This window comes from Oncorhynchus gorbuscha, linkage group LG03 (genome assembly GCF_021184085.1).
Source record: "Oncorhynchus gorbuscha isolate QuinsamMale2020 ecotype Even-year linkage group LG03, OgorEven_v1.0, whole genome shotgun sequence".
NCBI lineage: Eukaryota > Metazoa > Chordata > Actinopteri > Salmoniformes > Salmonidae > Oncorhynchus > Oncorhynchus gorbuscha.
The window spans coordinates 97,355,221-97,381,442 of record NC_060175.1 but is presented as its reverse complement, the minus strand read 5'-3'; the positions used below and the strand labels follow the sequence as shown (position 1 = coordinate 97,381,442).

Sequence of the window (26,222 nt, the reverse complement as noted above, 5' to 3'; positions counted from 1 at the left end):
CCAACAGGTTGTTCCTCATTCTTTATCTCCTTGTCTTCAGTTCTATTCAGTGTTTTAACGAGGGTGTAATAAAGAGGAACATATCTCAGGATGAGGACAGGCATAGTGACCTTAATTAAATTATGATCAGACCATGATATAATTTAGTCAATGATCTGCAAGGAATGTGTTGTGTAGGCTTGGCGCTACTATTCTTCTGTTTCTCAAGATGCCTAGCTCCTCCCCCAAGGCGGTCCTAACATTTAACATTTTAACATACATTAACATTTAACGGTCCTGTCCTCTACATAAGAAGAGCTCCGTAGGCAGGTAGCTCTGTTGAGTGACTGTTGTGTTGTGTACAAGAGGTCTCTCTTTTTAGCCCAGGGTAAGGTGTAAGAGCTCTGATCGAAGATGTCTCTTATGGAAGGTCTTCTCCTCCAGGCTCCAAGCACGGTGACACTGCTGGGGGCTGTGCTGTTTCTGCTCGTCCTCTACCTCCTCTCCTCTAGTTCCAGCTCTGAGGAACATGGGAAGGAGCCTCCAGGACCCAGGCCGCTGCCCCTGATTGGTAACATGCTCCAGCTGGATCTCAAAAGGCCCTACCAGACCCTCTGTGAGGTGAGATATTAATAATTCAAAGGCTTGCTTGCTTGAACTATTCATTTTCAAGTACCTCCTTTCAAGATATTGAATCACAGTACCCAGCTAGCACATTTGGTTTATTGGAAGTTGTGGGAAAGTATGTTTGTTGTTTCACATTATTTGTGGGAATGAAGCCATACATTTCCTGACCGGTAAAAATGTTGTTTTTTAACCCTTGTGTAGTCTTAACATTCTGTATACTCCCCTTATCCTAAAGGTAAAAAAGGTACCGTCTTCACTAAACCCCTAAAATAAAGCAGATCAATTGCATTTTAAACCCCAAATCTATTTTGCATGAAGAAACAAGCTGTCATTCATCAAACTTTGTGAACATCTGGGTTCTTCCTCTTCACAATGCAGAAAGACTGATCAGTGGACACCACTCATTTTTATTACAACACACCTGTCATCATTGTTTTCTTTACTAAAGTAGAGCTTTATTATTATTATCATTATTTGCTAAAGGTACTGCATAGGTGTTAACTTATTTTGTTTAGCAAGAGATATAACTTGTATAGTCTAAGAAAGTAGCAGAAATGTGCAGAAAGTACATTTGAATGCATTTTATTGAAGGGAAACAACAGTCTTGATCTGTTTTGGAAACATAGTGATATAAGTTGAAAAACTATAAATCAGGGAGTTTTCTCTGTTGTTAAACATAATGGCAGGTCATTTTGTACCCTTAAGACAACACAGGTTTAAACGTTCTGAGAAGAGAAGTGAACATTTTGAAGAAAATGTTGGTTATTTTTAGTGTTTTTAATATACATTTAGCTGAAAGTTTCAAGACTTTTCATAACACTGATTTTCTTTCTTGAACTTTTTGAGCACAGACAGGACACATGGAATTTAATTTCATAAGGCATTAATAATGAAACACATTTATTGTTTATTGTGACAGCATCAGTGAGATTCAAACCTGTAACCCTCTGCTCTCTATCAATGGAATTATTTCACAGCATCACCAGGATGGAGCTAGCATGACATGTTTTTAAAAATCATACAAATCTGTTAATTGTAGCGTATTCAAACAAACCCCATTTCAAAGGAAACAAGCACTCATTAAGATCAGGTGTGGTCAATTAGTGGGTGCAGCCATCACACCTGAACACACTTAACAAGATAGAGGATAGAGAGAGTTTTGTTGATGCTGAGAATGAAATGTGTTTTTAAATAACATTCTTAGAACATTCTCTGAATGTTATTAAAGTTTTCTTGTGGTTTTTGTGGAAAGTTTTCTAAACGTTCTCAGAACATTTTGAGAACATGACTTTAAATAAAACCACGAGAACCTGTACGAATCAATATAATGAATTTCTGAAATTCCCACAGAAGAACGTTGTTTCTTAAAACGCTCTTTGAACAATTGAAGAACATGATTTTTAATAGAACCATGAGGATATCTATGGGAAATGTTATGCCGAAGTGCTGAAATTCCCATGAAGAACGTTTATTCCTTTAATGTTCTCTAAACTATTTGAGAACATTCCCAATGTTAAACCAGTTTGAGAACGATCCTAGAACACTACCAACATGGAACTCATTTCTTAAATGGGCTTAGAGTGTTCCAAAGCCAAGGAACTATACAGCACCATTGCCAGACATATGTGGAAGGTTGTTTTAAAAAGAACCATATGACAACCACACTCTCACCAAGCTCTATGGTTCTCAGAACATTATGTGCTAGCTGGGTATTTACATGATCAGTCATTCATTTCTGGAAGGTTAACACAATAATCTTGTTTGTCAAACACTGACCTCAGAAGTTCATAGGCTCACATTTTACGAGGCATTTTTATTTGAATGGAAAGGATTTGATCTGTCTAAACCTGGTCTTTTGGCTTATTTTATGTTCTACAGCTGTCCAAGAAATATGGCTCGGTGTTCACAGTTCACATTGGACCCAGAAAAGTGGTCGTTCTCGCAGGATACAAGACAGTCAAGCAAGCACTGGTCAACCATGCAGAGGAGTTTGGGGACAGGGGCATCAATCATTTGTTTAGTGAATTAAACAAAGGACACGGTAATGTCAGATAACTGATTCTCAGGCCTACTACGTTGCAAACCTTGACAATGGACAGTTAAGCAGGCATGCTTGGTGCCATACTGTAAAAACCAACAACATTATACAGTACCAGTCTTTCAACGGTTTTCCTTCATTTCTTTTACTAGTTTCTACATTGTAGAATAATAGTGAAGACATCAAAACTATGAAATAACACATATGGAATCATGTAGTAACCAAAACAGTGTTACAAAAAAGTCCAAATATATTTTATATAAGAGATTATTCAATGTATCCACCCTTTTCCTTGACAGCTTTGCATATTCTTTGCATTTTCTCAACCAGCTTCACCTGGAATGCTTTTCCAACAGTCTTGAAGGAGCTCCCACATATGTTGAGCAATTGTTGGCTGCTTTTCCTTCACTCTTCGGTCCAACTCATCCCAAACCATCTCAATTGAGTTGAGGTCGGGTGACTGTGGAGGCCATTTGATGCGGCACTCCATCACTCTCCTTCTTGGTCAAATAGCCCTTACACAGCCTGGAAGTGGGTTTTGTCATTGTCCTGTTGAAAAACAAATGATAGTCCCGTTAAGCTTAAACCAGAAAAATGATGGCATATCACTGCAGAATGCTGTGGTAGCCATGCTGGTTAAGTGTGCCTTGAATTCTAAATAAATCACTGACAGTGTCACCAGCAAAGCACCCACACACACTCACACCTCCTCCATGCTTCACGGTGGGAACCACACATGCGGAAAATCATCCATTCACCTGGAACCAAACATCTCAAATATGGAATCAGACCAAAGAAATGATTTCTACTGGTTTAATGTCCATTGCTCGTGTTTCTTGGCCCAAGCAAGTTTTTTCTTATTATTGGTGTCCTCAGTAGTGGTTTCTTTTCAGCAAATCAACCATGAAGGGCTGATTCAGGCAGTCTCCTCTGAACAGTTGCTGTTTAGATGTGTCTGTTACATAAACTCTGTGGAGCATTTATTTGGTCTGCAATTTCTGCGGCTGGTACCTCTGCAACAGCGGTAACTCTAGGTCTTACTTTCCTGTGGTGGTGCTTATGAGAGACAGTCTCATCATAGCACTTGATGGTTTTTGCGACTGCACTTGAAGAAATGTTTCGTATTGCCTGTCATTTCTCCTTGCTTATTTGAACTGTTCCTGCCATAATATGGACTTGGTATTTCACCAAATAAGGCTCTCTTCTGTATACCACCCATACCATGTCACAACACAACTGATTGGCTCAAACGCATTAAGTAGGAAAGAAATTCTACAAATGAACTTTTAACAAGGCACACTTGTTAATTGAATTGCATTCCAGGTGACTACCTCATGAAGCTGGTTGAGAGACTGCCAAGAGTGTGCAAAGCTGTCAGCAAGGCAAAGGGTGGCTACTTTGAAGAATCTCAAATATAAAATGTATTTTGATTTGTTTCACGCTTTTTTGGATCCTACATGATTCCATATGTGCTATTTCACAGTTTTGATGTCTTCACTATTATTCTAGAATGTAGAAAATAGTACAAGTAAAGAAAACCCGTTGAATGAGTAGGTGTGTCCAACCTTTTGACTGGTTCTGTACATGATGCTCTTCTGTGTTCAACCGACTCTAACAACCCCAAATATCTTACAAATATTTTATTTTCTCCTGACTTCATAAAAATATGAAGAAAAAAACAGATTTAGTTTGAAACCTCCTACTTCCATTAATCTGTGCTTGTTAAAATTGATTTGTATTCCTTTAAGAATTTCACTCAACTACTACATCAGAACAATATTGTTCTACTCTACTTTTGAATAGGTATTGTATTTGCCAATGGAGATTCATGGAAAGAGATGAGACGCTTTGCCCTGACAAACCTTAGGGACTTTGGAATGGGCAAGAAAGCGAGCGAGGAGAAGATCATTGAGGAAGTTCAGTACTTGATTGAAGTGTTTGAAGAACACAAGGGTAAAGTTCTTATATCAATAACACAATCAAAATAAGTCTTAATCTTTTCTCAGTTTTTCTCATTTCGGTTCTGTTTTTTGCTCTTTGTCACAGGTAAAGCATTTGACACAACCCAGGCAATGAATTACGCTGTCTCCAACATCATCTGCAGCATTGTGTACGGCAGCAGGTTTGACTACTCTGATCCACGGTTCCGACGCTCGGTGGATCAAGCCAATGAGTCCATCCGACTCGGAGGATCTATTTCAATACAGGTACGATACCGTGCTAATCATGTTTACTTTGAGAACAATGACGGACACACTAGATTAAATTAGTCCAAGTATAATATATACAGACAAAATAGAAGCTAATTTTTGCTTTGCTTTTTATTTAAAGTTGTACAACATGTTCCCATGGTTGGGCCCCTTGCTGAAGAACAAGACTCTTATCTTGAAAAATATTGCCGACAACAAGGGGGAGATAAAGGAGCTGGTGAGGGGGCTGAAGGAGACTCTTAACCCGCAGATGTGTAGAGGCTTTGTGGACTCGTTCCTTGTCCGAAAACAGACCCTGGAGGTATAAAGCGTTATTATAGTTATAAGCATGTCAGTGAATAACTAGGGGGAGATGATTTAGAAATAACTGCTCTTGTTTACTGAAACATGTTTGTGTATGTATTAAAAGGAATTGGGCAACATGAACTCTCATTACCACACTGAGAATCTCATACAGACTGTGGCCAACCTGTTTGCTGCTGGTACCGACACCACGGGGACAACCCTGCGCTGGGGTCTGCTGCTCATGTCCAAGTACCCCGATATACAGGGTAAGGGTTGATACTCACACACTCACCTGACAAACACACCTCATACAGTGCATTTGGAAAGTATTCCGACTCCTTCACTTTTTCCACATTTTGTTACGTTACAGCCTTATTATAAAATTGATTAAATTGTTTTTATTTCTCATCAATCTACACACAATACCCCATAATCACAAAGCAAAAACAGGTTTTTAGACATTTTTGCAAAAAACTGAAATATCAGACTATGCTCTGTACTTTGTTGAAGCACCTTTGGCAGTGGCTACAGCCTTGAGTCTTCTTGGGTATGACGCTACAAGCTTGGCACACCTGTATTTTGGGAGTTTCTTCCATTCTTCTCTGCAGATCCTCTCAAGCTCTGTCAGGTTGTATGGGGAGCGTCGGTGCACAGCTATTTTCAGGTCTCTCCAGAGATGTTCTATCGGCCTCAAGTGCGGGCTCTGGCTGGGCCAATCAAGGACTTTCAGAGACTTGTCGCGAAGCCACATCTGCATTGTCTTGGCTGTCTGCTTTGGGCTGTTGTCCTGTTGGAAGGTGAACCTTCGCCCCCAGTCTGAGGTCCTGAGCACCCTGGAGCAGGTTTTCATCAAGGATCTCTCTGTACTTTGCTCCATTCATCTTTGCCTCGATCCTGACTAATTACCCTGCAACTCAAAAACATCCCCACAGCATGGCGCTGCCACCACCATGCTTGACTGTAGGGATGGTTGTGGCCAGGTGATGAGAGGTGTCTGTTTTCCTCCAGACGTGACACTTCGCATTCAGGTCAAAGAGTTATTGGTTTCATCAGACCAGAGAATCTTGTTTCTCATGGTCTGTGTAACGGCTTTCTTCCGTTGAAGGAGAGTCGGACCAAAATGCAGCGTGTTTAGTTAGATACATCTTTAATAAAGAAAAAAACCATGAACAATACAAAAACAACAAACGGAACGTGAAAACCTATACAGCCTATCTGGTGACAACTAACACAGAGACAGGAACAATCACCCACGACAACTCAAAGAATATGGCTGCCTAAATATGGTTCCCAATCAGAGACAACGATAATCACCTGACTCTGATTGAGAACCGCCTCAGGCAGCCATAGACTATGCTATACACCCCATCAAAACCCCATGACAAAAACGCACCACAATAACCCATGTCACCCCCTGGCCTGACCAAATAAATGAAGAAAAGCATACATACTTCGACCAGGGCGTGACAGAACCCCCCCCCTAAGGTGCGGACTCCCGGACGCACATCAAAACAATAGGGAGGGTCCGTGTGGGCGTCTGTCCATGGTGGCGGCTCGGGACGTGGACCCCACTCCATCAATGTCTTAGTTCCTCCCCCTCGCGTCCTAGGATAGTCCACCCTCGCCGCCGACCATGGCCTAGTAGTCCTCACCCAGAACCCCACTGGACTGATGGGCAGCTCGGGACTGAGGGGCAGCTCGGGACTGAGGGGCAGCTCGGGACTGAGGGGCAGCTCGGGACTGAGGGGCAGCTCGGGACTGAGGGGAAGCTCGACACTGAGAGGAAGCTCAGGCATGTATTTGGCTCCGGCAGATCCTGGCTGGCTGGCGGATCTGGAAGAGTCTGGTTGACTGGCGGATCTGGAAGAGTCTGGTTGACTGGCGGATCTGGAGGAGTCTGGTTGACTGGCGGATCTAGCTGCTCTGGCTGCTCCATGCAGACTGGCAGCTCTGGCTGCTCCATGCAGACTGGCAGCTCTGGCTGCTCCATGCAGACTGGCAGCTCTGGCTGCTCCATGCAGACTGGCAGCTCTGGCTGCTCCATGCAGACTGGCAGCTCTGGCTGCTCTATGCAGACTGGCAGCTCTATGCAGACTGGCAGCTCTGGCAGCTCTATGCAGACTGGCAGCTCTGGCTGCTCCATGCAGACTGGCAGCTCTGGCTGCTCCATGCAGACTGGCAGCTCTGGCTGCTCCATGCAGACTGGCAGCTCTGGCCTGACCAAATAAATGAAGATAAACATACACACTTCGACCAGGGCGTGACAGTCTTAGAGTCCTTTAGGTGCATTTTTTCCAAGCAGGCTGTCATGTGCCTTTTACCGAAGAGTGGCTTCCGTCTGGCCACTCTACCATAAAGACCGAATTGGTGGAGTGTTGCAGATATGGTTGTCCTTCTGGAATGTTCTCCCATCTACACAGAGGTACTCTGGTGCTCTGTCAGAGTGACCATCAGTTCTTGGTCACCTCCCTGACAATTCCTTTAACCTCATGGCTTGGTTTTTGCTCTGACATGCACTGTCAACTGTGGAACCTTATATATACAAGTGTGTGCCTTTCCAAATTATGTCCAATTAATTGAATTTACCACAGGTGGACTCCAATCAAGTTGTAAAAACATCTCAAGGGTGAAACAGGATGCACCTGAGCTCAATTGCGAGTCTCATAGTAAAGGGTCTGATTACTTATGTAAATGAGGTATTCCTGTTTTGTTTTTATATACGTTTACAAAAATATCTATAAACCTGTTTTCACTTTGTCATTATGGGGTATTGTGTGTAGATTGAAGACATTGAGGAAATGTTTTTATTTAATACATTTTAGAATAAGGCTGTAATGTAACAAAATGTGGAAAAAGTTAGGGGGTCTGAATACTTTCTGAAATAACCGTATATCCACAACTCAATCTCTTATAGCTCACTTGCATAATGTGTGCAAACTCCTCTATCTGTATTCTCTCTCTAAATGTTGTCTGTCACTAGCAGCATCATATTAAAGTTATGAGTATCTGTAAATGTACTTGGCAAATAAAGGTGATTCTGATTTGAAGGACCTTTGTACAGAAAGTGTATGATTGCAGTTATGTAAGACAATTACGGTTTTACTCGCTGTAAACATTGGCAAATGTCCGACCTGAACCACAGGTCTTTGAATTGAATCCAAGTGAATTAACAGATACAGACTGAAGATCATTCAGATTTTATAGTAACTTTATCCCTCTTCCTTTTTATTCCAGACCGGGTCCAAGAGGAGATAAGCAGAGTCATAGGAAGTCGTCAGGTCTTGGTAGAGGACAGGAAGAACCTGCCCTACACTGATGCAGTGATCCATGAGACCCAAAGACTGGCCAACATTGTACCCATGTCCATCCCTCACACCACCAGCCAAGACGTCACCTTCCAGGGATACTTCATCAAAAAGGGGACTGATGTGTTACCTCTGCTGACGTCTGTCCTGCGAGATGAGAGTGAATGGAAGAGCCCTCACACCTTTAACCCCGACCACTTTCTGGATGAGGAAGGTCGATTCGTCAAGAAGGATGCCTTCATGCCCTTCTCTGCAGGTGAGTCCCACTGTGTGTTTCCTTATTAACACTATCATTCTGACATCCTTCTATGGTGGTCAATTAACTAATTCTGACATCCTTCTATGGTGGTCAATTATCTAATTGTGACATCCTTCTATGGTGGTCAATTAACTAATTGTGATATCCTTCTATGGTGGTCAATTAACTAATTGTGACATCCTTCTATGGTGGTCAATTAACTAATTCTGACATCCTTCTATGGTGGTCAATTAACTAATTGTGATATCCTTCTATGGTGGTCAATTAACTAATTGTGATATCCTTCTATGGTGGTCAATTAACTAATTGTGACATCCTTCTATGGTGGTCAATTAACTAATTCTGACATCCATCTATGGTGGTCAATTAACTAATTGTGATATCCTTCTATGGTGGTCAATTAACTAATTGTGATATCCTTCTATGGTGGTCAATTAACTAATTCTGACATCCTTCTATGGTGGTCAATTAACTAATTGTGATATCCTTCTATGGTGCTGAATTAACTAAATCTGATGTTCTTCTATGTTGCTCAATTAACTAAATCTGATATGCTCATTGCTTTGGCTCAAAGAAAGTTGAGGGGATGGAAATGACGTTGAAGCAATGTGGAATAGACATTGAATTGATGTCTTTGCCCAGTGGGAATATTGATATTTGTCAATTATAGGAACCTACAGTCACACATCCATTGTCTGGCCAGGATGGAGCTCTTCCTTTTCTATTGTCCTCATGCTGTCTTCCTCATCTTCCTCTTCCAGGTCGTAGGGTGTGTCTAGGAGAGAGTCTGGGCAGGATGGAGCTCTTCCTTTTCTTCACCTCCCTCCTGCAGCGCTTTTGTTTCTCTCCTCCTCCCGGGGTAAGAGAGGAGGATCTGGACCTCACACCATCCCTGGGGTTCACCCTCAGTCCTTCACCTCACCAGTTGTGTGCTGTGAGCAGGGTCTGAGATGAAAGTCTGGGTCCAATGTATATTACACACTAAACTCTCAACTTTAGACAAACATACTGCAGGAATATGCTGAAAAAATATTTTGTCACTGCCCATGGACATGAATGATATGAATATATACCTGGCTACAGGGATCTGAGGTTTAAAGTTGATTGGACCAAAATGAACTGAAGCAGCTTTTGTAAACCATTCGGAGGGGTTTTGCTGTCCTATATGCTGACACCTTTATGATGTCTGAGGGGCATTTGTTTAAAACCATCAACGTTGATCTAGAGACAAACACTCAAACAACCTTTTAGGGATACCCTAGGTGGGGTCCTCAGTAAAATGTCAATGTCCGCAGGAAGTGTACCCCACTGAGGTCCATAGAAGTCATATCCTTACCTACCACTCCAGGGAAAATATTATTGGTTTGTAATTCAAGAATTCAAGAATACAGAAAGAAGAACAGTCACATTTGTAATCTGAAAGTCCCCAAAATATGGCCTAAAATTGTAATCTAAATGAATAAAAAGTGTAAACTCTAATCTAGTGCCCTCTATACTGCCAGTTGTACTGTCAACACTTGGCACTTTTTTACAGGACAACTGTATGACCTATAGCTCAGTGTTTTTCCACATGTCCTTCAGACCAAAGAAACTCAGACATCTCAATTTTGTTTTATCAATCGGGGGAAATTATGCAAATGTTTAATATTCTTTTACTTTTTAGTGCTGTCATTAATTTATTGAATGACAAATACTAAGTGCTAGTTAAGGAAAGGTAGACACATTGGCACTTTTTGAAAGCTTTTCTAAAGATATGAAAATAGGTAACTGTCACGCCTTGGTCATTGTATTTTGTGTTTTTGTTATATGTTTGGGTAGGCCAGGGTGTGACATGGGTTTATATGTTTTCGTATTGGGGTTTGTATTATTTGGGATCGCGGCTGATTAGGGGTGTGGTATAGGCTTGGCTGCCTGAGGCGATTCCTAATCAGAGTCAGGTGATTCTCGTTGTCTTGGATTGGGAACCGTATTTAGGCAGCCTTAGTTTCGCTTTGTATTTCGTGGGTGATTGTTCCTGTCTTTGTGTAGTGTTCACCAGATAGGCTGTAATAGGTTTCTCGTTCCGTTTGTTGTTTTTGTATTTAGTTATTTCATGTATCGTCACTTTTCATTCATTAAAGATCATGAGTAACAAACACGCTGCATTTTAGTCCGACTCTCTTCCTTCAACAGACGAACGCCGTTACAGTAATTATGTAGATGTATATGCAGATGATTGTTTATGTATCAGTAGTGTCACTTGTCACTTCAATCAGGGACGGTCTGGGGTGGGGTGGCTGAAACAGTGTCAATCACATCCAAACATGGGAAACCAGGTGTTTGGTGTCGTTCCAGTTGTCCCATTCCGGTCATCACTATGAGCCACCCTACACTCATCATTCTCATGTGAGATGTATGTTAGCAGTTTAAATACTTACACGTTCCCCCATCCTTCACTTTCCCCTTATTCAAGGATAACTGTATTATATTATAATATATAAATATATATATATATACATGTGTGTAATAGCTGTATGTTTTTTAAAGTACCGAATCCATTGCTGATGCTGTATATTTACCTGGAGGAAAATAAATCCAATAAAAATGTCAAATACATGAAAATCTTCTTTATTTCAAATGTTATCCACTCTTAGAAAAAAGGGTGCCAAAAGGGTTCTTCGGCTGTCCCCATAGGAGAACCCTTTGCAATTTCAGGTAGATCCCTTATGGAAAGAGTTTTACATGGAACCCAAAATGGGGGTTCTACCTGGAACCAAAAAGTGTTCTTCAAAGGGAAGACAGAATAGGTTGCACGTCATTCTTGAGCAGGGGGGACAAAGTTCTCCCCAAATTTGTGGTATCCAATTGGTGAGCCGTGCGTCCTCTGAAACACATCCCAGCCAAGCCCCACTGTTTTTTGACACAATGCCCGCTTAACCCGGAAGCCAGGCGCACCAATGTATCGGAGGAAACACCGTACACCCGGCAACGTGTCAGCGTGCATGCACCCAGCCCGCCACAGGAGTCGCTAGAGCGCGATGGGACAAGGAAATCTCTGCCTGCCAAACCCTCTCCTAACCCGGACGACGCTGGGACAATTGTGAGCCGCCTTATTTGTCTCCCGGTCACGGCCAGCTGTGACACAGCCTGGGATCGAACCTGGGTCTGTAGGGATGCCTCAAGCAATGCAATGCAGTACCTTAGACCACTGCACCACTCAGGATACCCCCACAAATAGATTTTAACAAACAATTGGTCCCCCCAAAAATGCGTCCCTCTGTTGAATTTCAGAATCCCGATGTGGCCCTCGACCCATAACGTTTGCCCACCCCTGAGCTAGAGGTTATGTTAGATGACAGTATTAGGTATGGAAGATGAACCCCAGGGCTATGTCAGAGGGAACTTTTAATGGAAAAATAATAATAACTTTGAATTTACAAGCATATATATACATTAAATATTTAAATTCCCTTTATGTATTTGCAACAACCATTCAATAGCAATCTCATTATTGAGTGAGCATTAATAATGGAACAGAGCCTTTGGGTGTGAACACCAGAACAGATAAGATCACTATCTGAATAAACTTACTCTATATTGAACACAATATACGGGAACTGAATGCAAGTACAGCATTTAAATAGGTTGAGGAAGAAAATAAATATATGACACTTATTTAATTAGGAAAATATCAATGCGAAGCTGTACAGTAGATTGTCCATCTATAATGTGATAATAACAGTTCTTGCTGGCTATATCCTTTTACTGCAGTGGGCTAAATCAGGGTCACATGGTCACTCTGAGTGTTCCTTGGTAGTCTTAAACAAATCTACTTTGCAATAAAAGTATACACCTCACACACATGGTTATGGCTTTAAAAAGAAGACACCTGTACCATGTCAGATATGGAGTTGTAATGTATTACATTTAGAGTTTGCATCCCAATATTACACTTTTTATACATCACAGAACACTGATATATATATATATATATATATAACAAAACTGTTTGACATAGAAACCCCAGATTTTCAAAATATTTTAAATGTGTTTTTATGAAATTATGACAAATATGAATAACATTCCAACCATGAGGCCACTTTGGTCATTCGACAGCAGGAAAGGGCTACATTGTGCAGACAGAGGCATAGAGGTGCCAACACTAGCTCTGGGTTGTGCTGGTAGACCATCCTGCCACTGACACTTACTAGGCCACGACATGGACTTATTACAGACCAGACACAAGAGACATGAGGTCTTTATGCAACGATAACATGCTGGTGTGATAAACAATTGTTCAAAATTATTGATCCTGTCAAATGGACAATTATGACTACATTTGAATGATTTGGCACAGTTTTACTCACGAAAAGCAGAAGATGTACTGTAATGTACTGTATTAGGCAATCAAATGTGGCTTTGGCGCTTTTCCTTTGGCTGTCCTCCTCATGGCATACTATGGTTCAACATAGAGACTATTTCCATTATGGGAATTATTGGTCTTTCTGTCTTCCTCTCGGTCTTTCTTTCTCTACTTCTCTGTCTTTCTGTCTGTTTTTCTCTTTCGCTCTGTCTTTCTGTCTGTCTTTATCTCTCTTTCTCTCTCTTTCTTTGTCTGTCTTTCTTTCTCTCTGTCTTTCTGTCTGTCTTTCATTCTTTCTGTCAAACTTTCTCTTTCTCTGTATTTTCTGTTTGTCTTTTTCTCGCTCTTTCCCTCTCTCTTGTACACACACAGCACACACAAACCGCACAACTAGACAAATACACACACAGCACACACGTTACACCCACACTGTAGGTAAATCATTATGACTTGGTGACAGAGGCAGCCTGCATAGGTCATTCTCAATGAGAATGTCTCGAGTCATTATGTTTAATTACACAGACAAGCTGTCTGGGAGTGAAGTCAGGACTTTGTTGAGGAGAGATTGGGTTACGTTGTTGAGGGAAATGAATCAATGGTCATAGATTCTGAGGGTGTTTAGTCACATTTAAGAAATGGGTGCTATGTGAAACAGTTTAACTGTCAGGAAGTCATAGAGCTGAGTTCAACTTATTACAATAATTGTACTGTAATTGTACTGTTCCTTGAGTGCCACAGGTACAGCTAGGCACCACACTTGGCCACACTTGTTCTAGCTAGGCACCACACTTGAACAACTGAACTAATTGATCAGTTCAGTTCAGCGCACCTTATCTTCCAGGTCGATTTAAATCAAAAACATGAAGTGCCTGCGGCACTCCAGGACCAGGGTTGCCTACCTCTACGGCACTCCAGGACCAGAGTTTACCTACCTCTACGGCACTCCAGGACCAGAGTTACCTACCTCTACGGCACTCCAGGACCAGAGTTACCTATCTCTACGGCACTCCAGGACCAGACTTACCTACCTCTATGGCAATCCAGGACCAGGGTTGCCTACCTCTACGGCACTCCAGGACGAGAGTTACCTATCTCTACGGCACTCCAGGACCAGGGTTGCCTACCTCTACGGCACTCCAGGACCAGAGTTTACCTACCTCTACGGCACTCCAGGACCAGAGTTACCTACCTCTACGGCACTCCAGGACCAGAGTTACCTATCTCTATGGCAATCCAGGACCAGAGTTACCTATCTCTACGGCACTCCAGGACCAGACTTACCTACCTCTATGGCAATCCAGGACCAGGATTGCCTACCTCTACGGCACTCCAGGACCAGAGTTACCTATCTCTACGGCACTCCAGGACCAGACTTACCTACCTCTACGGCACTCCAGGACCAGGGTTACCTACCTCTACGGCACTCCAGGACCAGAGTTACCTACCTCTACGGCACTCCAGGACCAGGGTTACCTACCTCTACGGCACTCCAGGACCAGGGTTACCTACCTCTACGACACTCCAGGACCAGGGTTACCTACCTCTACGACACTCCAGGACCAGGGTTACCTACCTCTACGACACTCCAGGACCAGAGTTACCTACCTCTACGGCACTCCAGGACCAGGGTTACCTACCTCTACGGCACTCCAGGACCAGGGTTACCTACCTCTACGACACTCCAGGACCAGGGTTACCTACCTCTACGACACTCCAGGACCAGGGTTACCTACATCTACGGCACTCCAGGACCAGAGTTACCTACCTCTACAGCACTACAGGAGCAGAGTTGCCTACCTCTACGGCACTCCAGGACCAGAGTTACCTACCTCTACGGCACTCCAGGACGAGAGTTACCTACCTCTACCGCACTCCAGGACCAGGGTTACCTACCTCTACGGCACTCCAGGACGAGAGTTACCTACCTCTACGGCACTCCAGGACTAGAGTTACCTACCTCTACGGCACACCAGGACCAGAGTTACCTACCTCTACGGCACTCCAGGACCAGGGTTACCTACCTCTACGGCACTCCAGGACCAGAGTTACCTACCTCTACGGCACTCTACGGCACTCCAGGACCAGAGTTACCTACCTCTACGGCACTCCAGGACCAGAGTTACCTACCTCTACGGCACTCCAGGACCAGAGTTACCTACCTCTACGGCACTCCAAAACCAGGGTCCTCTGGCATGCCTCATCCCTGACCAACCCACCCATCATACAAGACAAATCCACCCTTCACCCCAAACCAACCCACCCATCATGGCAGACTAACCCACCCCTCATCCCAGACAAACTCACCCCTCATCCCCAGACCAACCCGCCCCTCATCCCCAGACAAACTCACCCCTCATCCCAGACAATCTCACCCCTCATCCCAGACAAACTCACCCCTCATCCCAGACAAACCCACCCCTCATCCCAGACAAACTCACCCCTCATCCCAGACAAACCCACCCCTTACCCCAGACCCACCCACCTCTCACCACCAGACACCCCTTAACCCAGACCAACCCACCCCACAACCGCTAAGCCACCTGCTGTGGTCACATCAACATCAGGTTGGTGTTTTTGTCATCAGATCATGCTGGAATGTGAGGCAAACATAGTGTTGTTTTTGCCCATGGATGTACATTTGAAGTCAGAAGTTTACATACACCTTAGTCAAATACATTTAAATACATTCACAATTCCTGACATTTAAGACAATCCCTGTCTTAGGTCAGTCAAAATCACAACTTTAATATAAGAATGTAAAATGTCAGAATAATATTAGAGAGAATGATTTATTTCAGATTTGATTTCTTTCATCACATTCCCAGTGGGTCAGAAGTTTACATACACTCAATTCGTATTTGGTAGCATTGTCTTTAAATTGTTTAACTTGGGTCAAACTTTTCGGGTAGACTTCCACAAGCTTCCCACAATGAGTTGGGTGAATTTTGGCCCATTCCTCCTGACAGAGCTGGTGTAACTGAGTCAGAATTGAAGACCTCCTTGCTCGCACACACCTTTTCAGTTCTGCCCACAAATTTTCTATAGGATTGAGGCCAGGGCTTTGTGTTGGCCACTCCAATACCTTAACTTTGTTGTCCATAAGCCCATTTGCCACAACTTTGGAAGTATGCTTGGGGTCATTGTCCATTTGGGAGACCCACCAAGCTTTAACTTGTTGCTTCAATATATCCACATAATATTCCTGCCTCATGATGCCATATATTTTGTGATGTGCACCAGTCCCTCTTGCAGCAAAGCACCCCCACAACATGATGCTGCCACCCCCGTGCTTCACGTTTGGGATGTGGTTCTTCGGCTTGCAAGTCTCCCACTTTTTCCTCCAACCATAACAATGGTCATTATGGCCAAACAATTCTATTTTTGTTTCATAAGACAAGACAACATTTCTCCAAAAAGTACTATCTTTGTCCCCATGTGCAGTTGCAAACCGTAGTCTGGCTTTTTTATGGTGATTTTGGAGCAGTGGCTTCTTCCTTGCTGAGCGACGTTTCAGGTTATGTCGATATAGGACTAATTTTACTGTGGATATAGATACTTCTGTACCTGTTTCCATCAGCATCATCACAAGGTCCTTTGCTGTTGTTCTGGGATTGATTTGCACTTTTCGCACCAAAGTACATTGATCTGTAGGAGACAGAACGCGTCTCCTTCCTGAGCGGTATGACAGCTGCGTGGTCCCATGGTGTTTATACTTGCGTACTATTGTTTGTACAGATGAACGTGGTACCTTCAGGCGTTTGGAAATTGCTCCCAAGGATGAACCAGACTTGTGGAGGTCTACAATTTCTTTCTGAGGTCTTGGCTGATTTCTTTTGATTTAACCATGATGTCAAGCAAAGAGGCACTTAGTTTGAAGGTAGGCCTTGAAATACATCTGCAGGTACATCTCCAATTGACTCAAATGATGTCAATTAGCCTATCAGATGCTTCTAAAGCCATGACATAATTTTCTGGAATTTACCAAGCTGTTTAAAGGCACAGTCAATTTAGTGAATGTAAACTTCTGACTGACTGGAATTGTGATACAGTGAATTATAAGTGAAATAATCTGTCTCTAAACAATTGTTGGAAAAATGACTTGTGTCATGCACAAAGTAGTTTGTTAACAAGACATTTGTGGAGTGGTTGGAAAACGAGTTTTAACTGTAACTACAATTCCTCTGCTTCCATCTTTTTGTAATTTACGCTTTGGTTATGATAATCTACCTGTTTATCATTCTAATGGAATGTCAATCTGGTACAAACCTTTATTCCCTTAAAACATAGCTCTTCTTGTGTGTAATTGCCAATATTGATGGGAGGAGGTGAAAGAAACGACCACACATTGAAGTGCAAACTGATGTGACAGAGTGAGCATTTATGAGGCTTTCTTCCTATTGCCGCACTTCTCCATGGCCTTGACTTCCTCCTTGGTGACTCACTTCCTGTTGGAGTGGCACAGGCTGCTCTATACACTGTCCCTGTCTAACACTGTCCCTGTCCAACATTGTCCCTGTCCAAAGCATGTCATCAGGATAAGGATTACCAGCTCCACTATATACTCCAAAACTTTAAAACAGTCAGATGGTGAATTTGATCTACAGGTAACTGCCAAAAGAAACTTGAGTAAATGAAGGGTAAAAAGTATGTTGAAAGCAGCTGCTTTCCCACAGGTGTGATTCCTCAGCTAATTAAGTGATTTATACTGAACAAAAATATAAACGCAACATGTGTGGTGTTGGTCCCATGTTTCATGAGCTGAAGTAAAATATCTCAGAAATGTTCAATTTGCAGCAAAAGCTTATTTCTCAACATCAAACATTGCACACAGGGGCAGAATGACAGATTTGTACCTTGTCAGCTCAGGGGTTTGAACTTGCAACCTTCCGGTTACTAGTCCAACACTCTAACCACTAGGCTTCCATAAGCCGCCTCCAATGCCATTTTAGAGAATTTGGCAGTATGTCCAAACAGCCTCACAACCGCAGACCACCTGTAACCACGGCAGCCCAGGACCTCCACATCCATCTTCATCACCTGCGGGATGGTCTGAGACCAGCCACCCCGACAGCTGATGAAACTGTGGGTTTGCACAACCAAAGAATTTCTGCACAAACTGTCAGAAGGGAAGTTCATCTGTCTGTTCATCAATTTCACCAGGGTCTTGACCTGACTGCAGTTCTGCGTCGTAACCATCTTCAGTGGGCAAATGTTCACCTTCGATGGTCACTGGTACACTGGAGAAGTGTGGTCTTCACAGATTAATCCCAATTTCAACTGTACCGGGCAGATGGCGTTTTGTGGGTGAGCGGTTTGCTGATGTCAATGTTGTAAATAGTCTGAGTGGCCATTTGATTAATTGTTCAGCAGTCTTATGGATTGGGGGTAGAAGCAACCGGTCAGGATGCTTTCGGTGGTGCAGCTATAGAACACATGCCAAATCTTTTCAGTCTCTGGAGGGACTGTCTTGGTGTCTTTGGACCATGATAGTTTGTTGGTGATGTGGACACCAAGGAACTTGAAGCTCTCGATCCGCTCCATAAGAGGCCCACCGATGTTAATGGGGGATTGTTTGGCACCCTTTTCCTGTAGTTCACAATCAGTTCCTTTGTCTTGCTCACATTGAGGGGGAGGTTGTTGTCCTGGTACCACACTGTCTGACCTGCTCCCTATAGACCTGCTCCCTATAGTCTCATCATTGTCGGTGATCAGGCCTAACACTGTTTTGTCATCATCAAACTTAATGATGGTGGTGTTTGAGTTGTGCTTGGCCATGCAGTCATGGGTGAACAGGGAGTACAGGAGGGGAATAAGCACTCACCCCTGAGGGGCCCCAGTGTTGTGTTGTTGCCTACCCTTACCACCTGAGGGTGGCCCGTCAGGAAGTCCAGTTGCAGAGGAGGTGTTTACTCCCAGGATCCTTAGCTTAGTGATGAGCTTTGTGGGCACTATGGTGTTGAATACTGAGCTGTAGTCAATGAATAGCATTCTCACATAGGTTTTCCTTTCGTCCAGGTGGGAAAGAGCAGTATGGAGTGCAATTGAGATTGCGTCATCTGTGGATCTGTTGGGGCGGTATACGAATTGGAGTGGGTCTAGGGTTTCCGGGATGATGATGCTGATGTAAGTCATGACCAGCCTTTCAAAACACTTCATGGCTACCGATGTGAGTGCTACAGGGCAGTAGTCATTTAGGCAGGTTGCCTTTGCTTCCTTGGGCACAGGGACTATTGTGGTCTGCTTGAAACATGTAGATATTACAGACTCAGTCAGGAAGAGGTTGAAAATGCCAGTTGTTCCGTGCATCCTGGTAATCTGTCTGGCCCCGTGGCCTTGTGAATATTGACCTGTTTAAAGTTCTTGATCACACGGCCATCTTCTCATGTTTCAGCATGATAATTGTCACGTTCTGACCATCGTTCGTATGTGTTTTCCTTGTTTTAGTGTTGGTCAGGACGTGAGCTGGGTGGGCATTCTATGTTGTGTGTCTGGTTTGTCTATTTCTATGTTTGGCCTGATATGGTTCTCAATCAGAGGCAGGTGTTAGTCATTGTCTCTGATTGGGAACCATATTTAGGTAGCCTGTTTTGTGTTGGGTTTTGTGGGTGATTGTTCCTGTCTCTGTGTTTGCACCAGATAGGGCTGTTTAGGTTTTCGTACGTTTATTGTTTTTGTTAGTTTATTCATGTATAGTGTCTTTATAAATTAAACATGAATAACCACCACGCTGCATTTTGGTCCGCCTCTCTTTCACCAGAGGAAAACCCTTACAATAATGCATGGCCCCATGTCGCAACGATCTGTACATAATTACTGGAAGCTGAAAATGTCCTAGTTTTTCCATGGTCTGCATACTTACCAGACATGTTACCCATTGAGCATGTTTGGGATGCTCTGGATCAATGTGTACGACAGCGTGTTCCAGTTCCCGCCAATATCCAGCAACTTCGCATAGCCATTCAAGAGGAGTGGGACAACATTCCACAGGCCACAATCAACAGCCTGATCAACTCTATGTGAAGGAGATGTATCATGCTGCATGAGGCAAATGGTGGTCACACCAGACACTGACTGGTTTTCTGATCCACACCCTACTTTTTGTTAAAGGTATCTGTGACCAACAGATGCATATCTGTCTCAGGTATGTGAAATCTATAGATTAGGGCCTAATGCATTTATTTCAATTCACTGATTTCCTTATAAACTGTAACTCAGTAAATCTTAGAAATTGTTGTATGTTGCATTTATATTTTTTATTCAGTGTACATCCCATCATGCTTAGGGTATTGTATAAAAATGCCCAGTTGCCCATTATTTGGGCTAGCATGGCTAGAAGAAGAGCTCTCTGACTTTTTAAGAGGAGTCTCAAGGAAGCATAGGGGGTTTAAAGGGTGTGTTTGTGTAGTAGTGTGTGTGCGTGCGTGCGTGTACGTGTACGTGTCCGTGTGTGCGGACGTGCGTGTGTGTCTCAGTCACTTATGGGAGAATCTCGAGAGGCGCCTGAGACAGCATTTTCCACCACCATCAACAAACATTAGACAATGGAATATGTCATGAAAGAATGGTGTCGAATCTTTCCAGTAGAGTTCCAGACACTTAGAACACGTCAAATCTAGGACTGTTCTGGTGGCTCGTGGTGGCCCAACTCCTATAAATACACGTTATGGCCCAACTCCTATAAATACACGTTATGGCCCAACTCCTATAAATACACGTTATGTTGCCATGTTCTTTATTATACAGTTACCTGTATATTCACACATTTGCCTTGAACATTTCAGAGAATCCTCAATAAAGGCCAACGCAGTCAGAAAATGGTACAACATGTGGACACGTTTCTGTCTTTGGACACACATTAAACAATGGTCAAATGTTACTTGATTAGTTGATATTGTTATTGTTGTTGTTTTGTTGTAGTTGCTGAACCAACACTCTTACCAATTAATTTAGCCTTTGTAGGTTTAAGACATTTTACAAAGTGAGAGAATGTATGATCATCATTACACTTCCAGTGAAAATCTCACAATACATTACTGCTTCATTCCATAACACAGACAACTAAAATGTCAGCAGAAAATCTCAACAATATTGTATACGGTCAGGTATTCCCAAACTGGGGTACGCAATGCCGTCGCCAAATAGAAATGTGATTTAGATGTATTTATTTTCCAACAGGGCTATACATCTGGGTGTTTTTCTCTCTCACCTGAGTAGCCTTGTTTCACTGCCAAAAATCAAATTAAACCATCTAGTGTTCAGCAAAATAACAACACAATACCAAATACAGGTTGCGTAGTCAAATAATGAACATCCAATCACATTAACCCTTATTCTCTCGCGGGACGTAGCTGCTGCTCATGTTGGTATCTGTACTGATGGCGCAGAAGCCATGACAGGGAGACAGTGTTGTGGTAATAACCAACAAGCAGTTGGTTACACTGCAGCATCCACCGAGAGGCTCTTGCTGCCAAGGGAACGCCTGACAGCTTCAAAGATGTTTTGGACATTACAGTGAAAATGGTTAACTTTGTTTTCTGCATTATGTAATGATATGGGCAGCGACCATGTAACACTTTTACAACATACAGAGAAGTGCGCTGGTTATCAGGGGGCAAAGTATTGACACGTTTTTTTGAGTTGAGAAGTGAGCTTAAAGTTTTCTTTACTGACCATAATTTTCACTTGTCTGACCGCTTGCATGATGATGAGTTTCTCACACGACTGGCCTATCTGGGTGAGAGAGAACTCAAGCTTACGGACAAAGTCAAATGTGAAAAAGCGAAGCATCTGAGTGAGTTGGGTGTGCAATTACGCAGGTACTTTCCCGAAACAAATGACACAAACAACTGGATTCGTTATCCCTTTCATGCCCTGCCTCCTGTCCACTTACCGATATCTGAACAATGAGCCTCATCGAAATTGCAACAAGCCATTCTGTGTAAATTTAATTTAATTAGAAGCCACTGACAGATTTCTGTATAGGGCTGTGCTCAGAGTATCCTGCCTTGCCAAATCGCGCTGTTAAGACACTGATGCCCTTTGCAACCACGTACCTATGTGAGAGTGGATTCTCGGTGCTCACTAGCATGAAAACTAAATACAGGCACAGACTGTGTGTGGAAAATGATTCAAGACTGAGACTTTCTCCAATACAACCCAACATTGCAGAGTTGTGTGCATCCTTTCAAGCCCACCCTTCTCATTAACCTGTGGTAAGTTTATTCACAATTTTCGAAGAACAAATAAGATTTTATATGTAAGATGGTTAAATAAAGAGAGAAATTATTATTATTATATTATTATTTGTTCCCTGGTCCTATAAGAGCTCTTTGTCACTTCCCATGAGACAGGTTGTGACAAAAACTCACACTCATTCTTATGTTTAATGAATGTATGGTATAGTGTGTGTGTGGCAGGCTTACAATGATGGCAAAAAACAACATTTGAGAGTGTGCTGACCCTGGTGTGCGCTGACCCTGGTGCTAGAGGGGGTACAGCTGACCCTGGTGCTAGAGGGGGTACAGCTGACCCTGGTGCTAGAGGGGGTACACAGCTGGAGGTTGAATGTTTGAAGGGGTACGGGACTATAAAAAGTTTGGGAATCACTGGTATACAGTATTATAGTTCAATATACAACAAATCCACAGATTGTCATGAATACATGTATCAGATGATGCCAACATATTGTAAACATTTTTGTTGGTAAGATATATATTTTAAAAAAGAAGTATAAACTGATATCTAAAATCTCATAAGAATTTTTTGGGTTGAAATGATATATCTGTAATACACTCACCGGCCAGTCTATTAGATACACCACTCTTTTCACCAAAATGGATTGCTCCTACAGACAGTGAGTCACGTTGCCGTGGCTTGTTATATAATGCAGGCAGACAGGCATCGAGGCATTCAGGTACTGTTCAGTTGAACGTTAGAATTGGCAAAACTAGTGACCTAAGCAACTTTGAATGTGGTATGATCATCTGTGCCAGGCGCTCCGGATCCAGTATATAAGAAATGACCGCACTCCTGGGCTTTTCATGCATGACAGTGTCTATGGTATATCGCCTGTTGGCGAAAACAGCTCGTTGATGAGAGGTCGAAGGAGAATGGCAAGAATGGTGCAAGCTAACAGGAGGGCCACAAACAGACAAATAACGGTGCAGTACAACAGTGGTGTGCAGAACGACATCTCAAAATGCCCAACCTGTTGATCCTTGTCACAGATGGGCTATTGCAGCCCGATAACACCGGGTTCCACTCCTATCAGCTGAAAACAAGGAGAAGTGGCTCCATTTGGCACTTGATCACTAACAGTGGACAGTTGAGGAGTGGAAAAACATGGCCTGGAACATGACAGTGAGTTCAGTTTGAGTGGCCTGATCACTCAGTCCCCAGACCTCCACCCAATAGAGCAGAATATCCTTGGGATGAGATGGAATTAACATATTGCCGTCCAATCCGCAGCAACTGCGTGATGCCATCGCGTCTGCAAGGACAAACATCCCTGTGGAACTCTTCTGACACCATGTAGAATGCCCCAAATAATTCAGGCCATTCTGGATACAAAGGGGGTGTCCGACCCGGTACTAGATGGTAAATAATAGACTGGCCAGTGACTGTATATTCCAGTGTTTCTTTGTGTGTGCTTGTGTTGAAGCCCACTGTTCTCCTTGACTCTGTTAATTGACTGTAATTCAAAGAGGCCTCCCACTGAGTTGAGTGATGGGGCAAAGACAGCACTCAGAGCTCAACCTTACTTTGGAGCCAGAAGAAAAAAAAGAGTTGTTGGTTATGTAACCCGTCTATGGTTATGTAAACCGTCTCTGGTTGTGTAACCCATCTGTAGGTACAGTAGTGTGCTCATTAAGCTAAGGAAAACAAGTTGTCAAGCTCTCAAAATAACAACACAAAGGAGAGAAACAGATATTTACAAAAGCAATGTTTTGTCCGATCAGACCCAAGGCTCTATTCTGGACTAACAGTAGTGTTTGATTTAGTGTCTTACAGTAGTGGAGAGCGGGGTTGAGAATCTTTTACATTTAACATCACTACGTCAAATGAAATATTGTTTTTTTTCCTAATAAAGATATATGCATATATTTCCAGATGTTGTGACATAATCAGAATTCACGTAGCCATAATAATTTTGAAAACATAGCTTGTCCTAAAACAGTGTTCTCTTGGCACTACTTACAGTATGGCGTAAACAGAGCATAGGAACAGGGTAAGCATGGGGACATATTTCTTGGTATGACACTTTTAACATAGGCTCAGACCCTGGTGTAACCTCATGTGCCTTGCATTACGTCCGAGAAGAAAACACTTCAGTTGTGGCCTAGAGGTGGCCGAACCCAACTGATGAAGGCATTTTTCATCATTTGAAAATCACATGAATATGAAGTCTCTTCAAAATACTATGCATATTAGGCATAAAACGTACAAAATGTAATCATCATTTGTATTGGCTCAACTTGCCCCTGGTAAAATGGCACAATTTACCCCAAAGCAACACTTTTTACTATATTAGCTCACATTGCTACAAAGATGCACTTTCATGCTAAATTTAGGACCACATATTGTAGCTTCTATAGACCCCAACTGATGTACAAAACAGTTTTAAAATGATCTACTTTGGTTTAGATACAAGCATCATGAAACCTGTAAGACAATACATTTATTTGACTTTGTGAAAATCTGTTAATTTTTGGGACCTAACTTGCTTACCATTTTTTCCATGTGGTTTCTTCCTTCACACAGACTTCCTACATATTTAGTAACATGATTTATTTTGTGTATGGTTTCCCAGACACACCTCACTCTCCCCTACAGTACAGCTTCCTGAGAATTGGCTGCCACCTAATAACATAGCATTTAGCTTCTCAATTTACAACAACTCTGTACAGTGTAGCAAGGATTATGGACCAGAAGTAAACGTGTAGTTCTTCACTAGATGCTATTTGATATATATATATATTTTAAAGTTGGTAGAAATACTGCCTCTACATAGATTATGAGTATTTACCAGTATTCTTTCCCCATTGTGGGGTTAACAGGTTAAATCCACACAGGCCCAGTGCATGTTGGTCACTGCAATGTGCAGTAGAAAGCCTGTTAGGATGGTGTGGTGGAGACGTGTGGCCCCAGTGTCTAGGTGCTGAGGGACCTGAGGGGAATGCAGCAGACAGGGCTTCCTTCTGAGAGGACTAATATCTCATATGTTTTCCTGACATCTACTGTATCTAGTGTACCAGATCATTTCTTTAGTCTACCCTGTTTCAGATGAATCATTTCTGTTTCAGATGAATAATTTATTTTCTACCCTGTTTTGGATGAATAATTTATTTAGTCTACCCTGTTTTGGGTTAATCATTTATTTAGTCTACCCTGTTTCTTTAGTCTATACTGTTTCAGATTAATCATGTCAGATGAATAATTTATTTAGTCTACCCTGTTTTGGGTTAATCATTTATTTAGTCTACCCTGTTTCTTTAGTCTATACTGTTTCAGATTAATCATTTCTTTAGTCTACCCTGTTTCAGATTAATCATTTCTTTAGTCTACCCTGTTTTGGGTTAATCATTTATTTAGTCTACCCTGTTTCTTTAGTCTATACTGTTTCAGATGAATCATTTCTTTAGTCTACCCTGTTTCTTTAGTCTATACTGTTTCAGATGAATCATTTCTCTATTCTGCCCTGTTTCAGATGAATAATTTATTTAGTCTACCCTGTTTCAGATTAATCATTTCTTTAGTCTACCCTGTTTCAGATGAATCATTTCTCTATTCTGCCCTGTTTCAGATGAATAATTTCTTTAGTCTACCCTGTTTTGGGTTAATCATTTATTTAGTCTACCCTGTTTCTTTAGTCTATACTGTTTCTCTATTCTACCCTGTTTCAGATGAATCCTTTCTTTAGCCTACCCTGTTTCAGATTAATCATTTCAGAAAATATTCTCTACTTTTAATTGCTTGACAGTAAATACTTTTAAAACGACTCCAAACGCTTCAGTTTTATGGGGTCTATTAAATGTTTACAAAATGTTTGTTTTGTTCTGCTTTATTCTACTTTTTGTACTCAAATCATTTTGCAAAGGGTAGAAATACACTGAACAAAATTTCCATTGAAGGGTTATATAGTTTGCTGCTCATTGTACCGTTCCAAATATATACATTG

General features: G+C 42.3%; 1 protein-coding gene across 1 annotated transcript; it reads left to right on the top strand.

Moving 5' to 3' along the window:
• The first annotated feature begins 277 nt into the window (after positions 1-277).
• On the top strand, positions 278-10,281 carry LOC124032331 (cytochrome P450 2K1-like). Its single transcript, XM_046344649.1, has 8 exons — positions 278-600; positions 2,485-2,647; positions 4,448-4,597; positions 4,691-4,851; positions 4,976-5,155; positions 5,264-5,405; positions 8,374-8,700; positions 9,465-10,281. Exons 1-8 carry the CDS (start codon positions 394-396, stop codon positions 9,650-9,652), a joined length of 1,518 nt encoding a protein of 505 aa, XP_046200605.1. The 5' UTR covers positions 278-393; the 3' UTR covers positions 9,653-10,281.
• Positions 10,282-26,222: the final 15,941 nt, after the last annotated feature.

Excerpts from the sequence above, each read along its gene's own strand:
- LOC124032331 (XM_046344649.1), top strand. The coding sequence starts at position 394 with ATGTCTCTTATGGAAGGTCTTCTCCTCCAGGCTCCAAGCACGGTGACA. Across the intron at positions 4,598-4,690 it reads AGTGTTTGAAGAACACAAGG|GTAAAGCATTTGACACAACC; the intron begins GTAAAGTTCTTA and ends TCTTTGTCACAG. Across the intron at positions 5,156-5,263 it reads TCCGAAAACAGACCCTGGAG|GAATTGGGCAACATGAACTC; the intron begins GTATAAAGCGTT and ends ATGTATTAAAAG.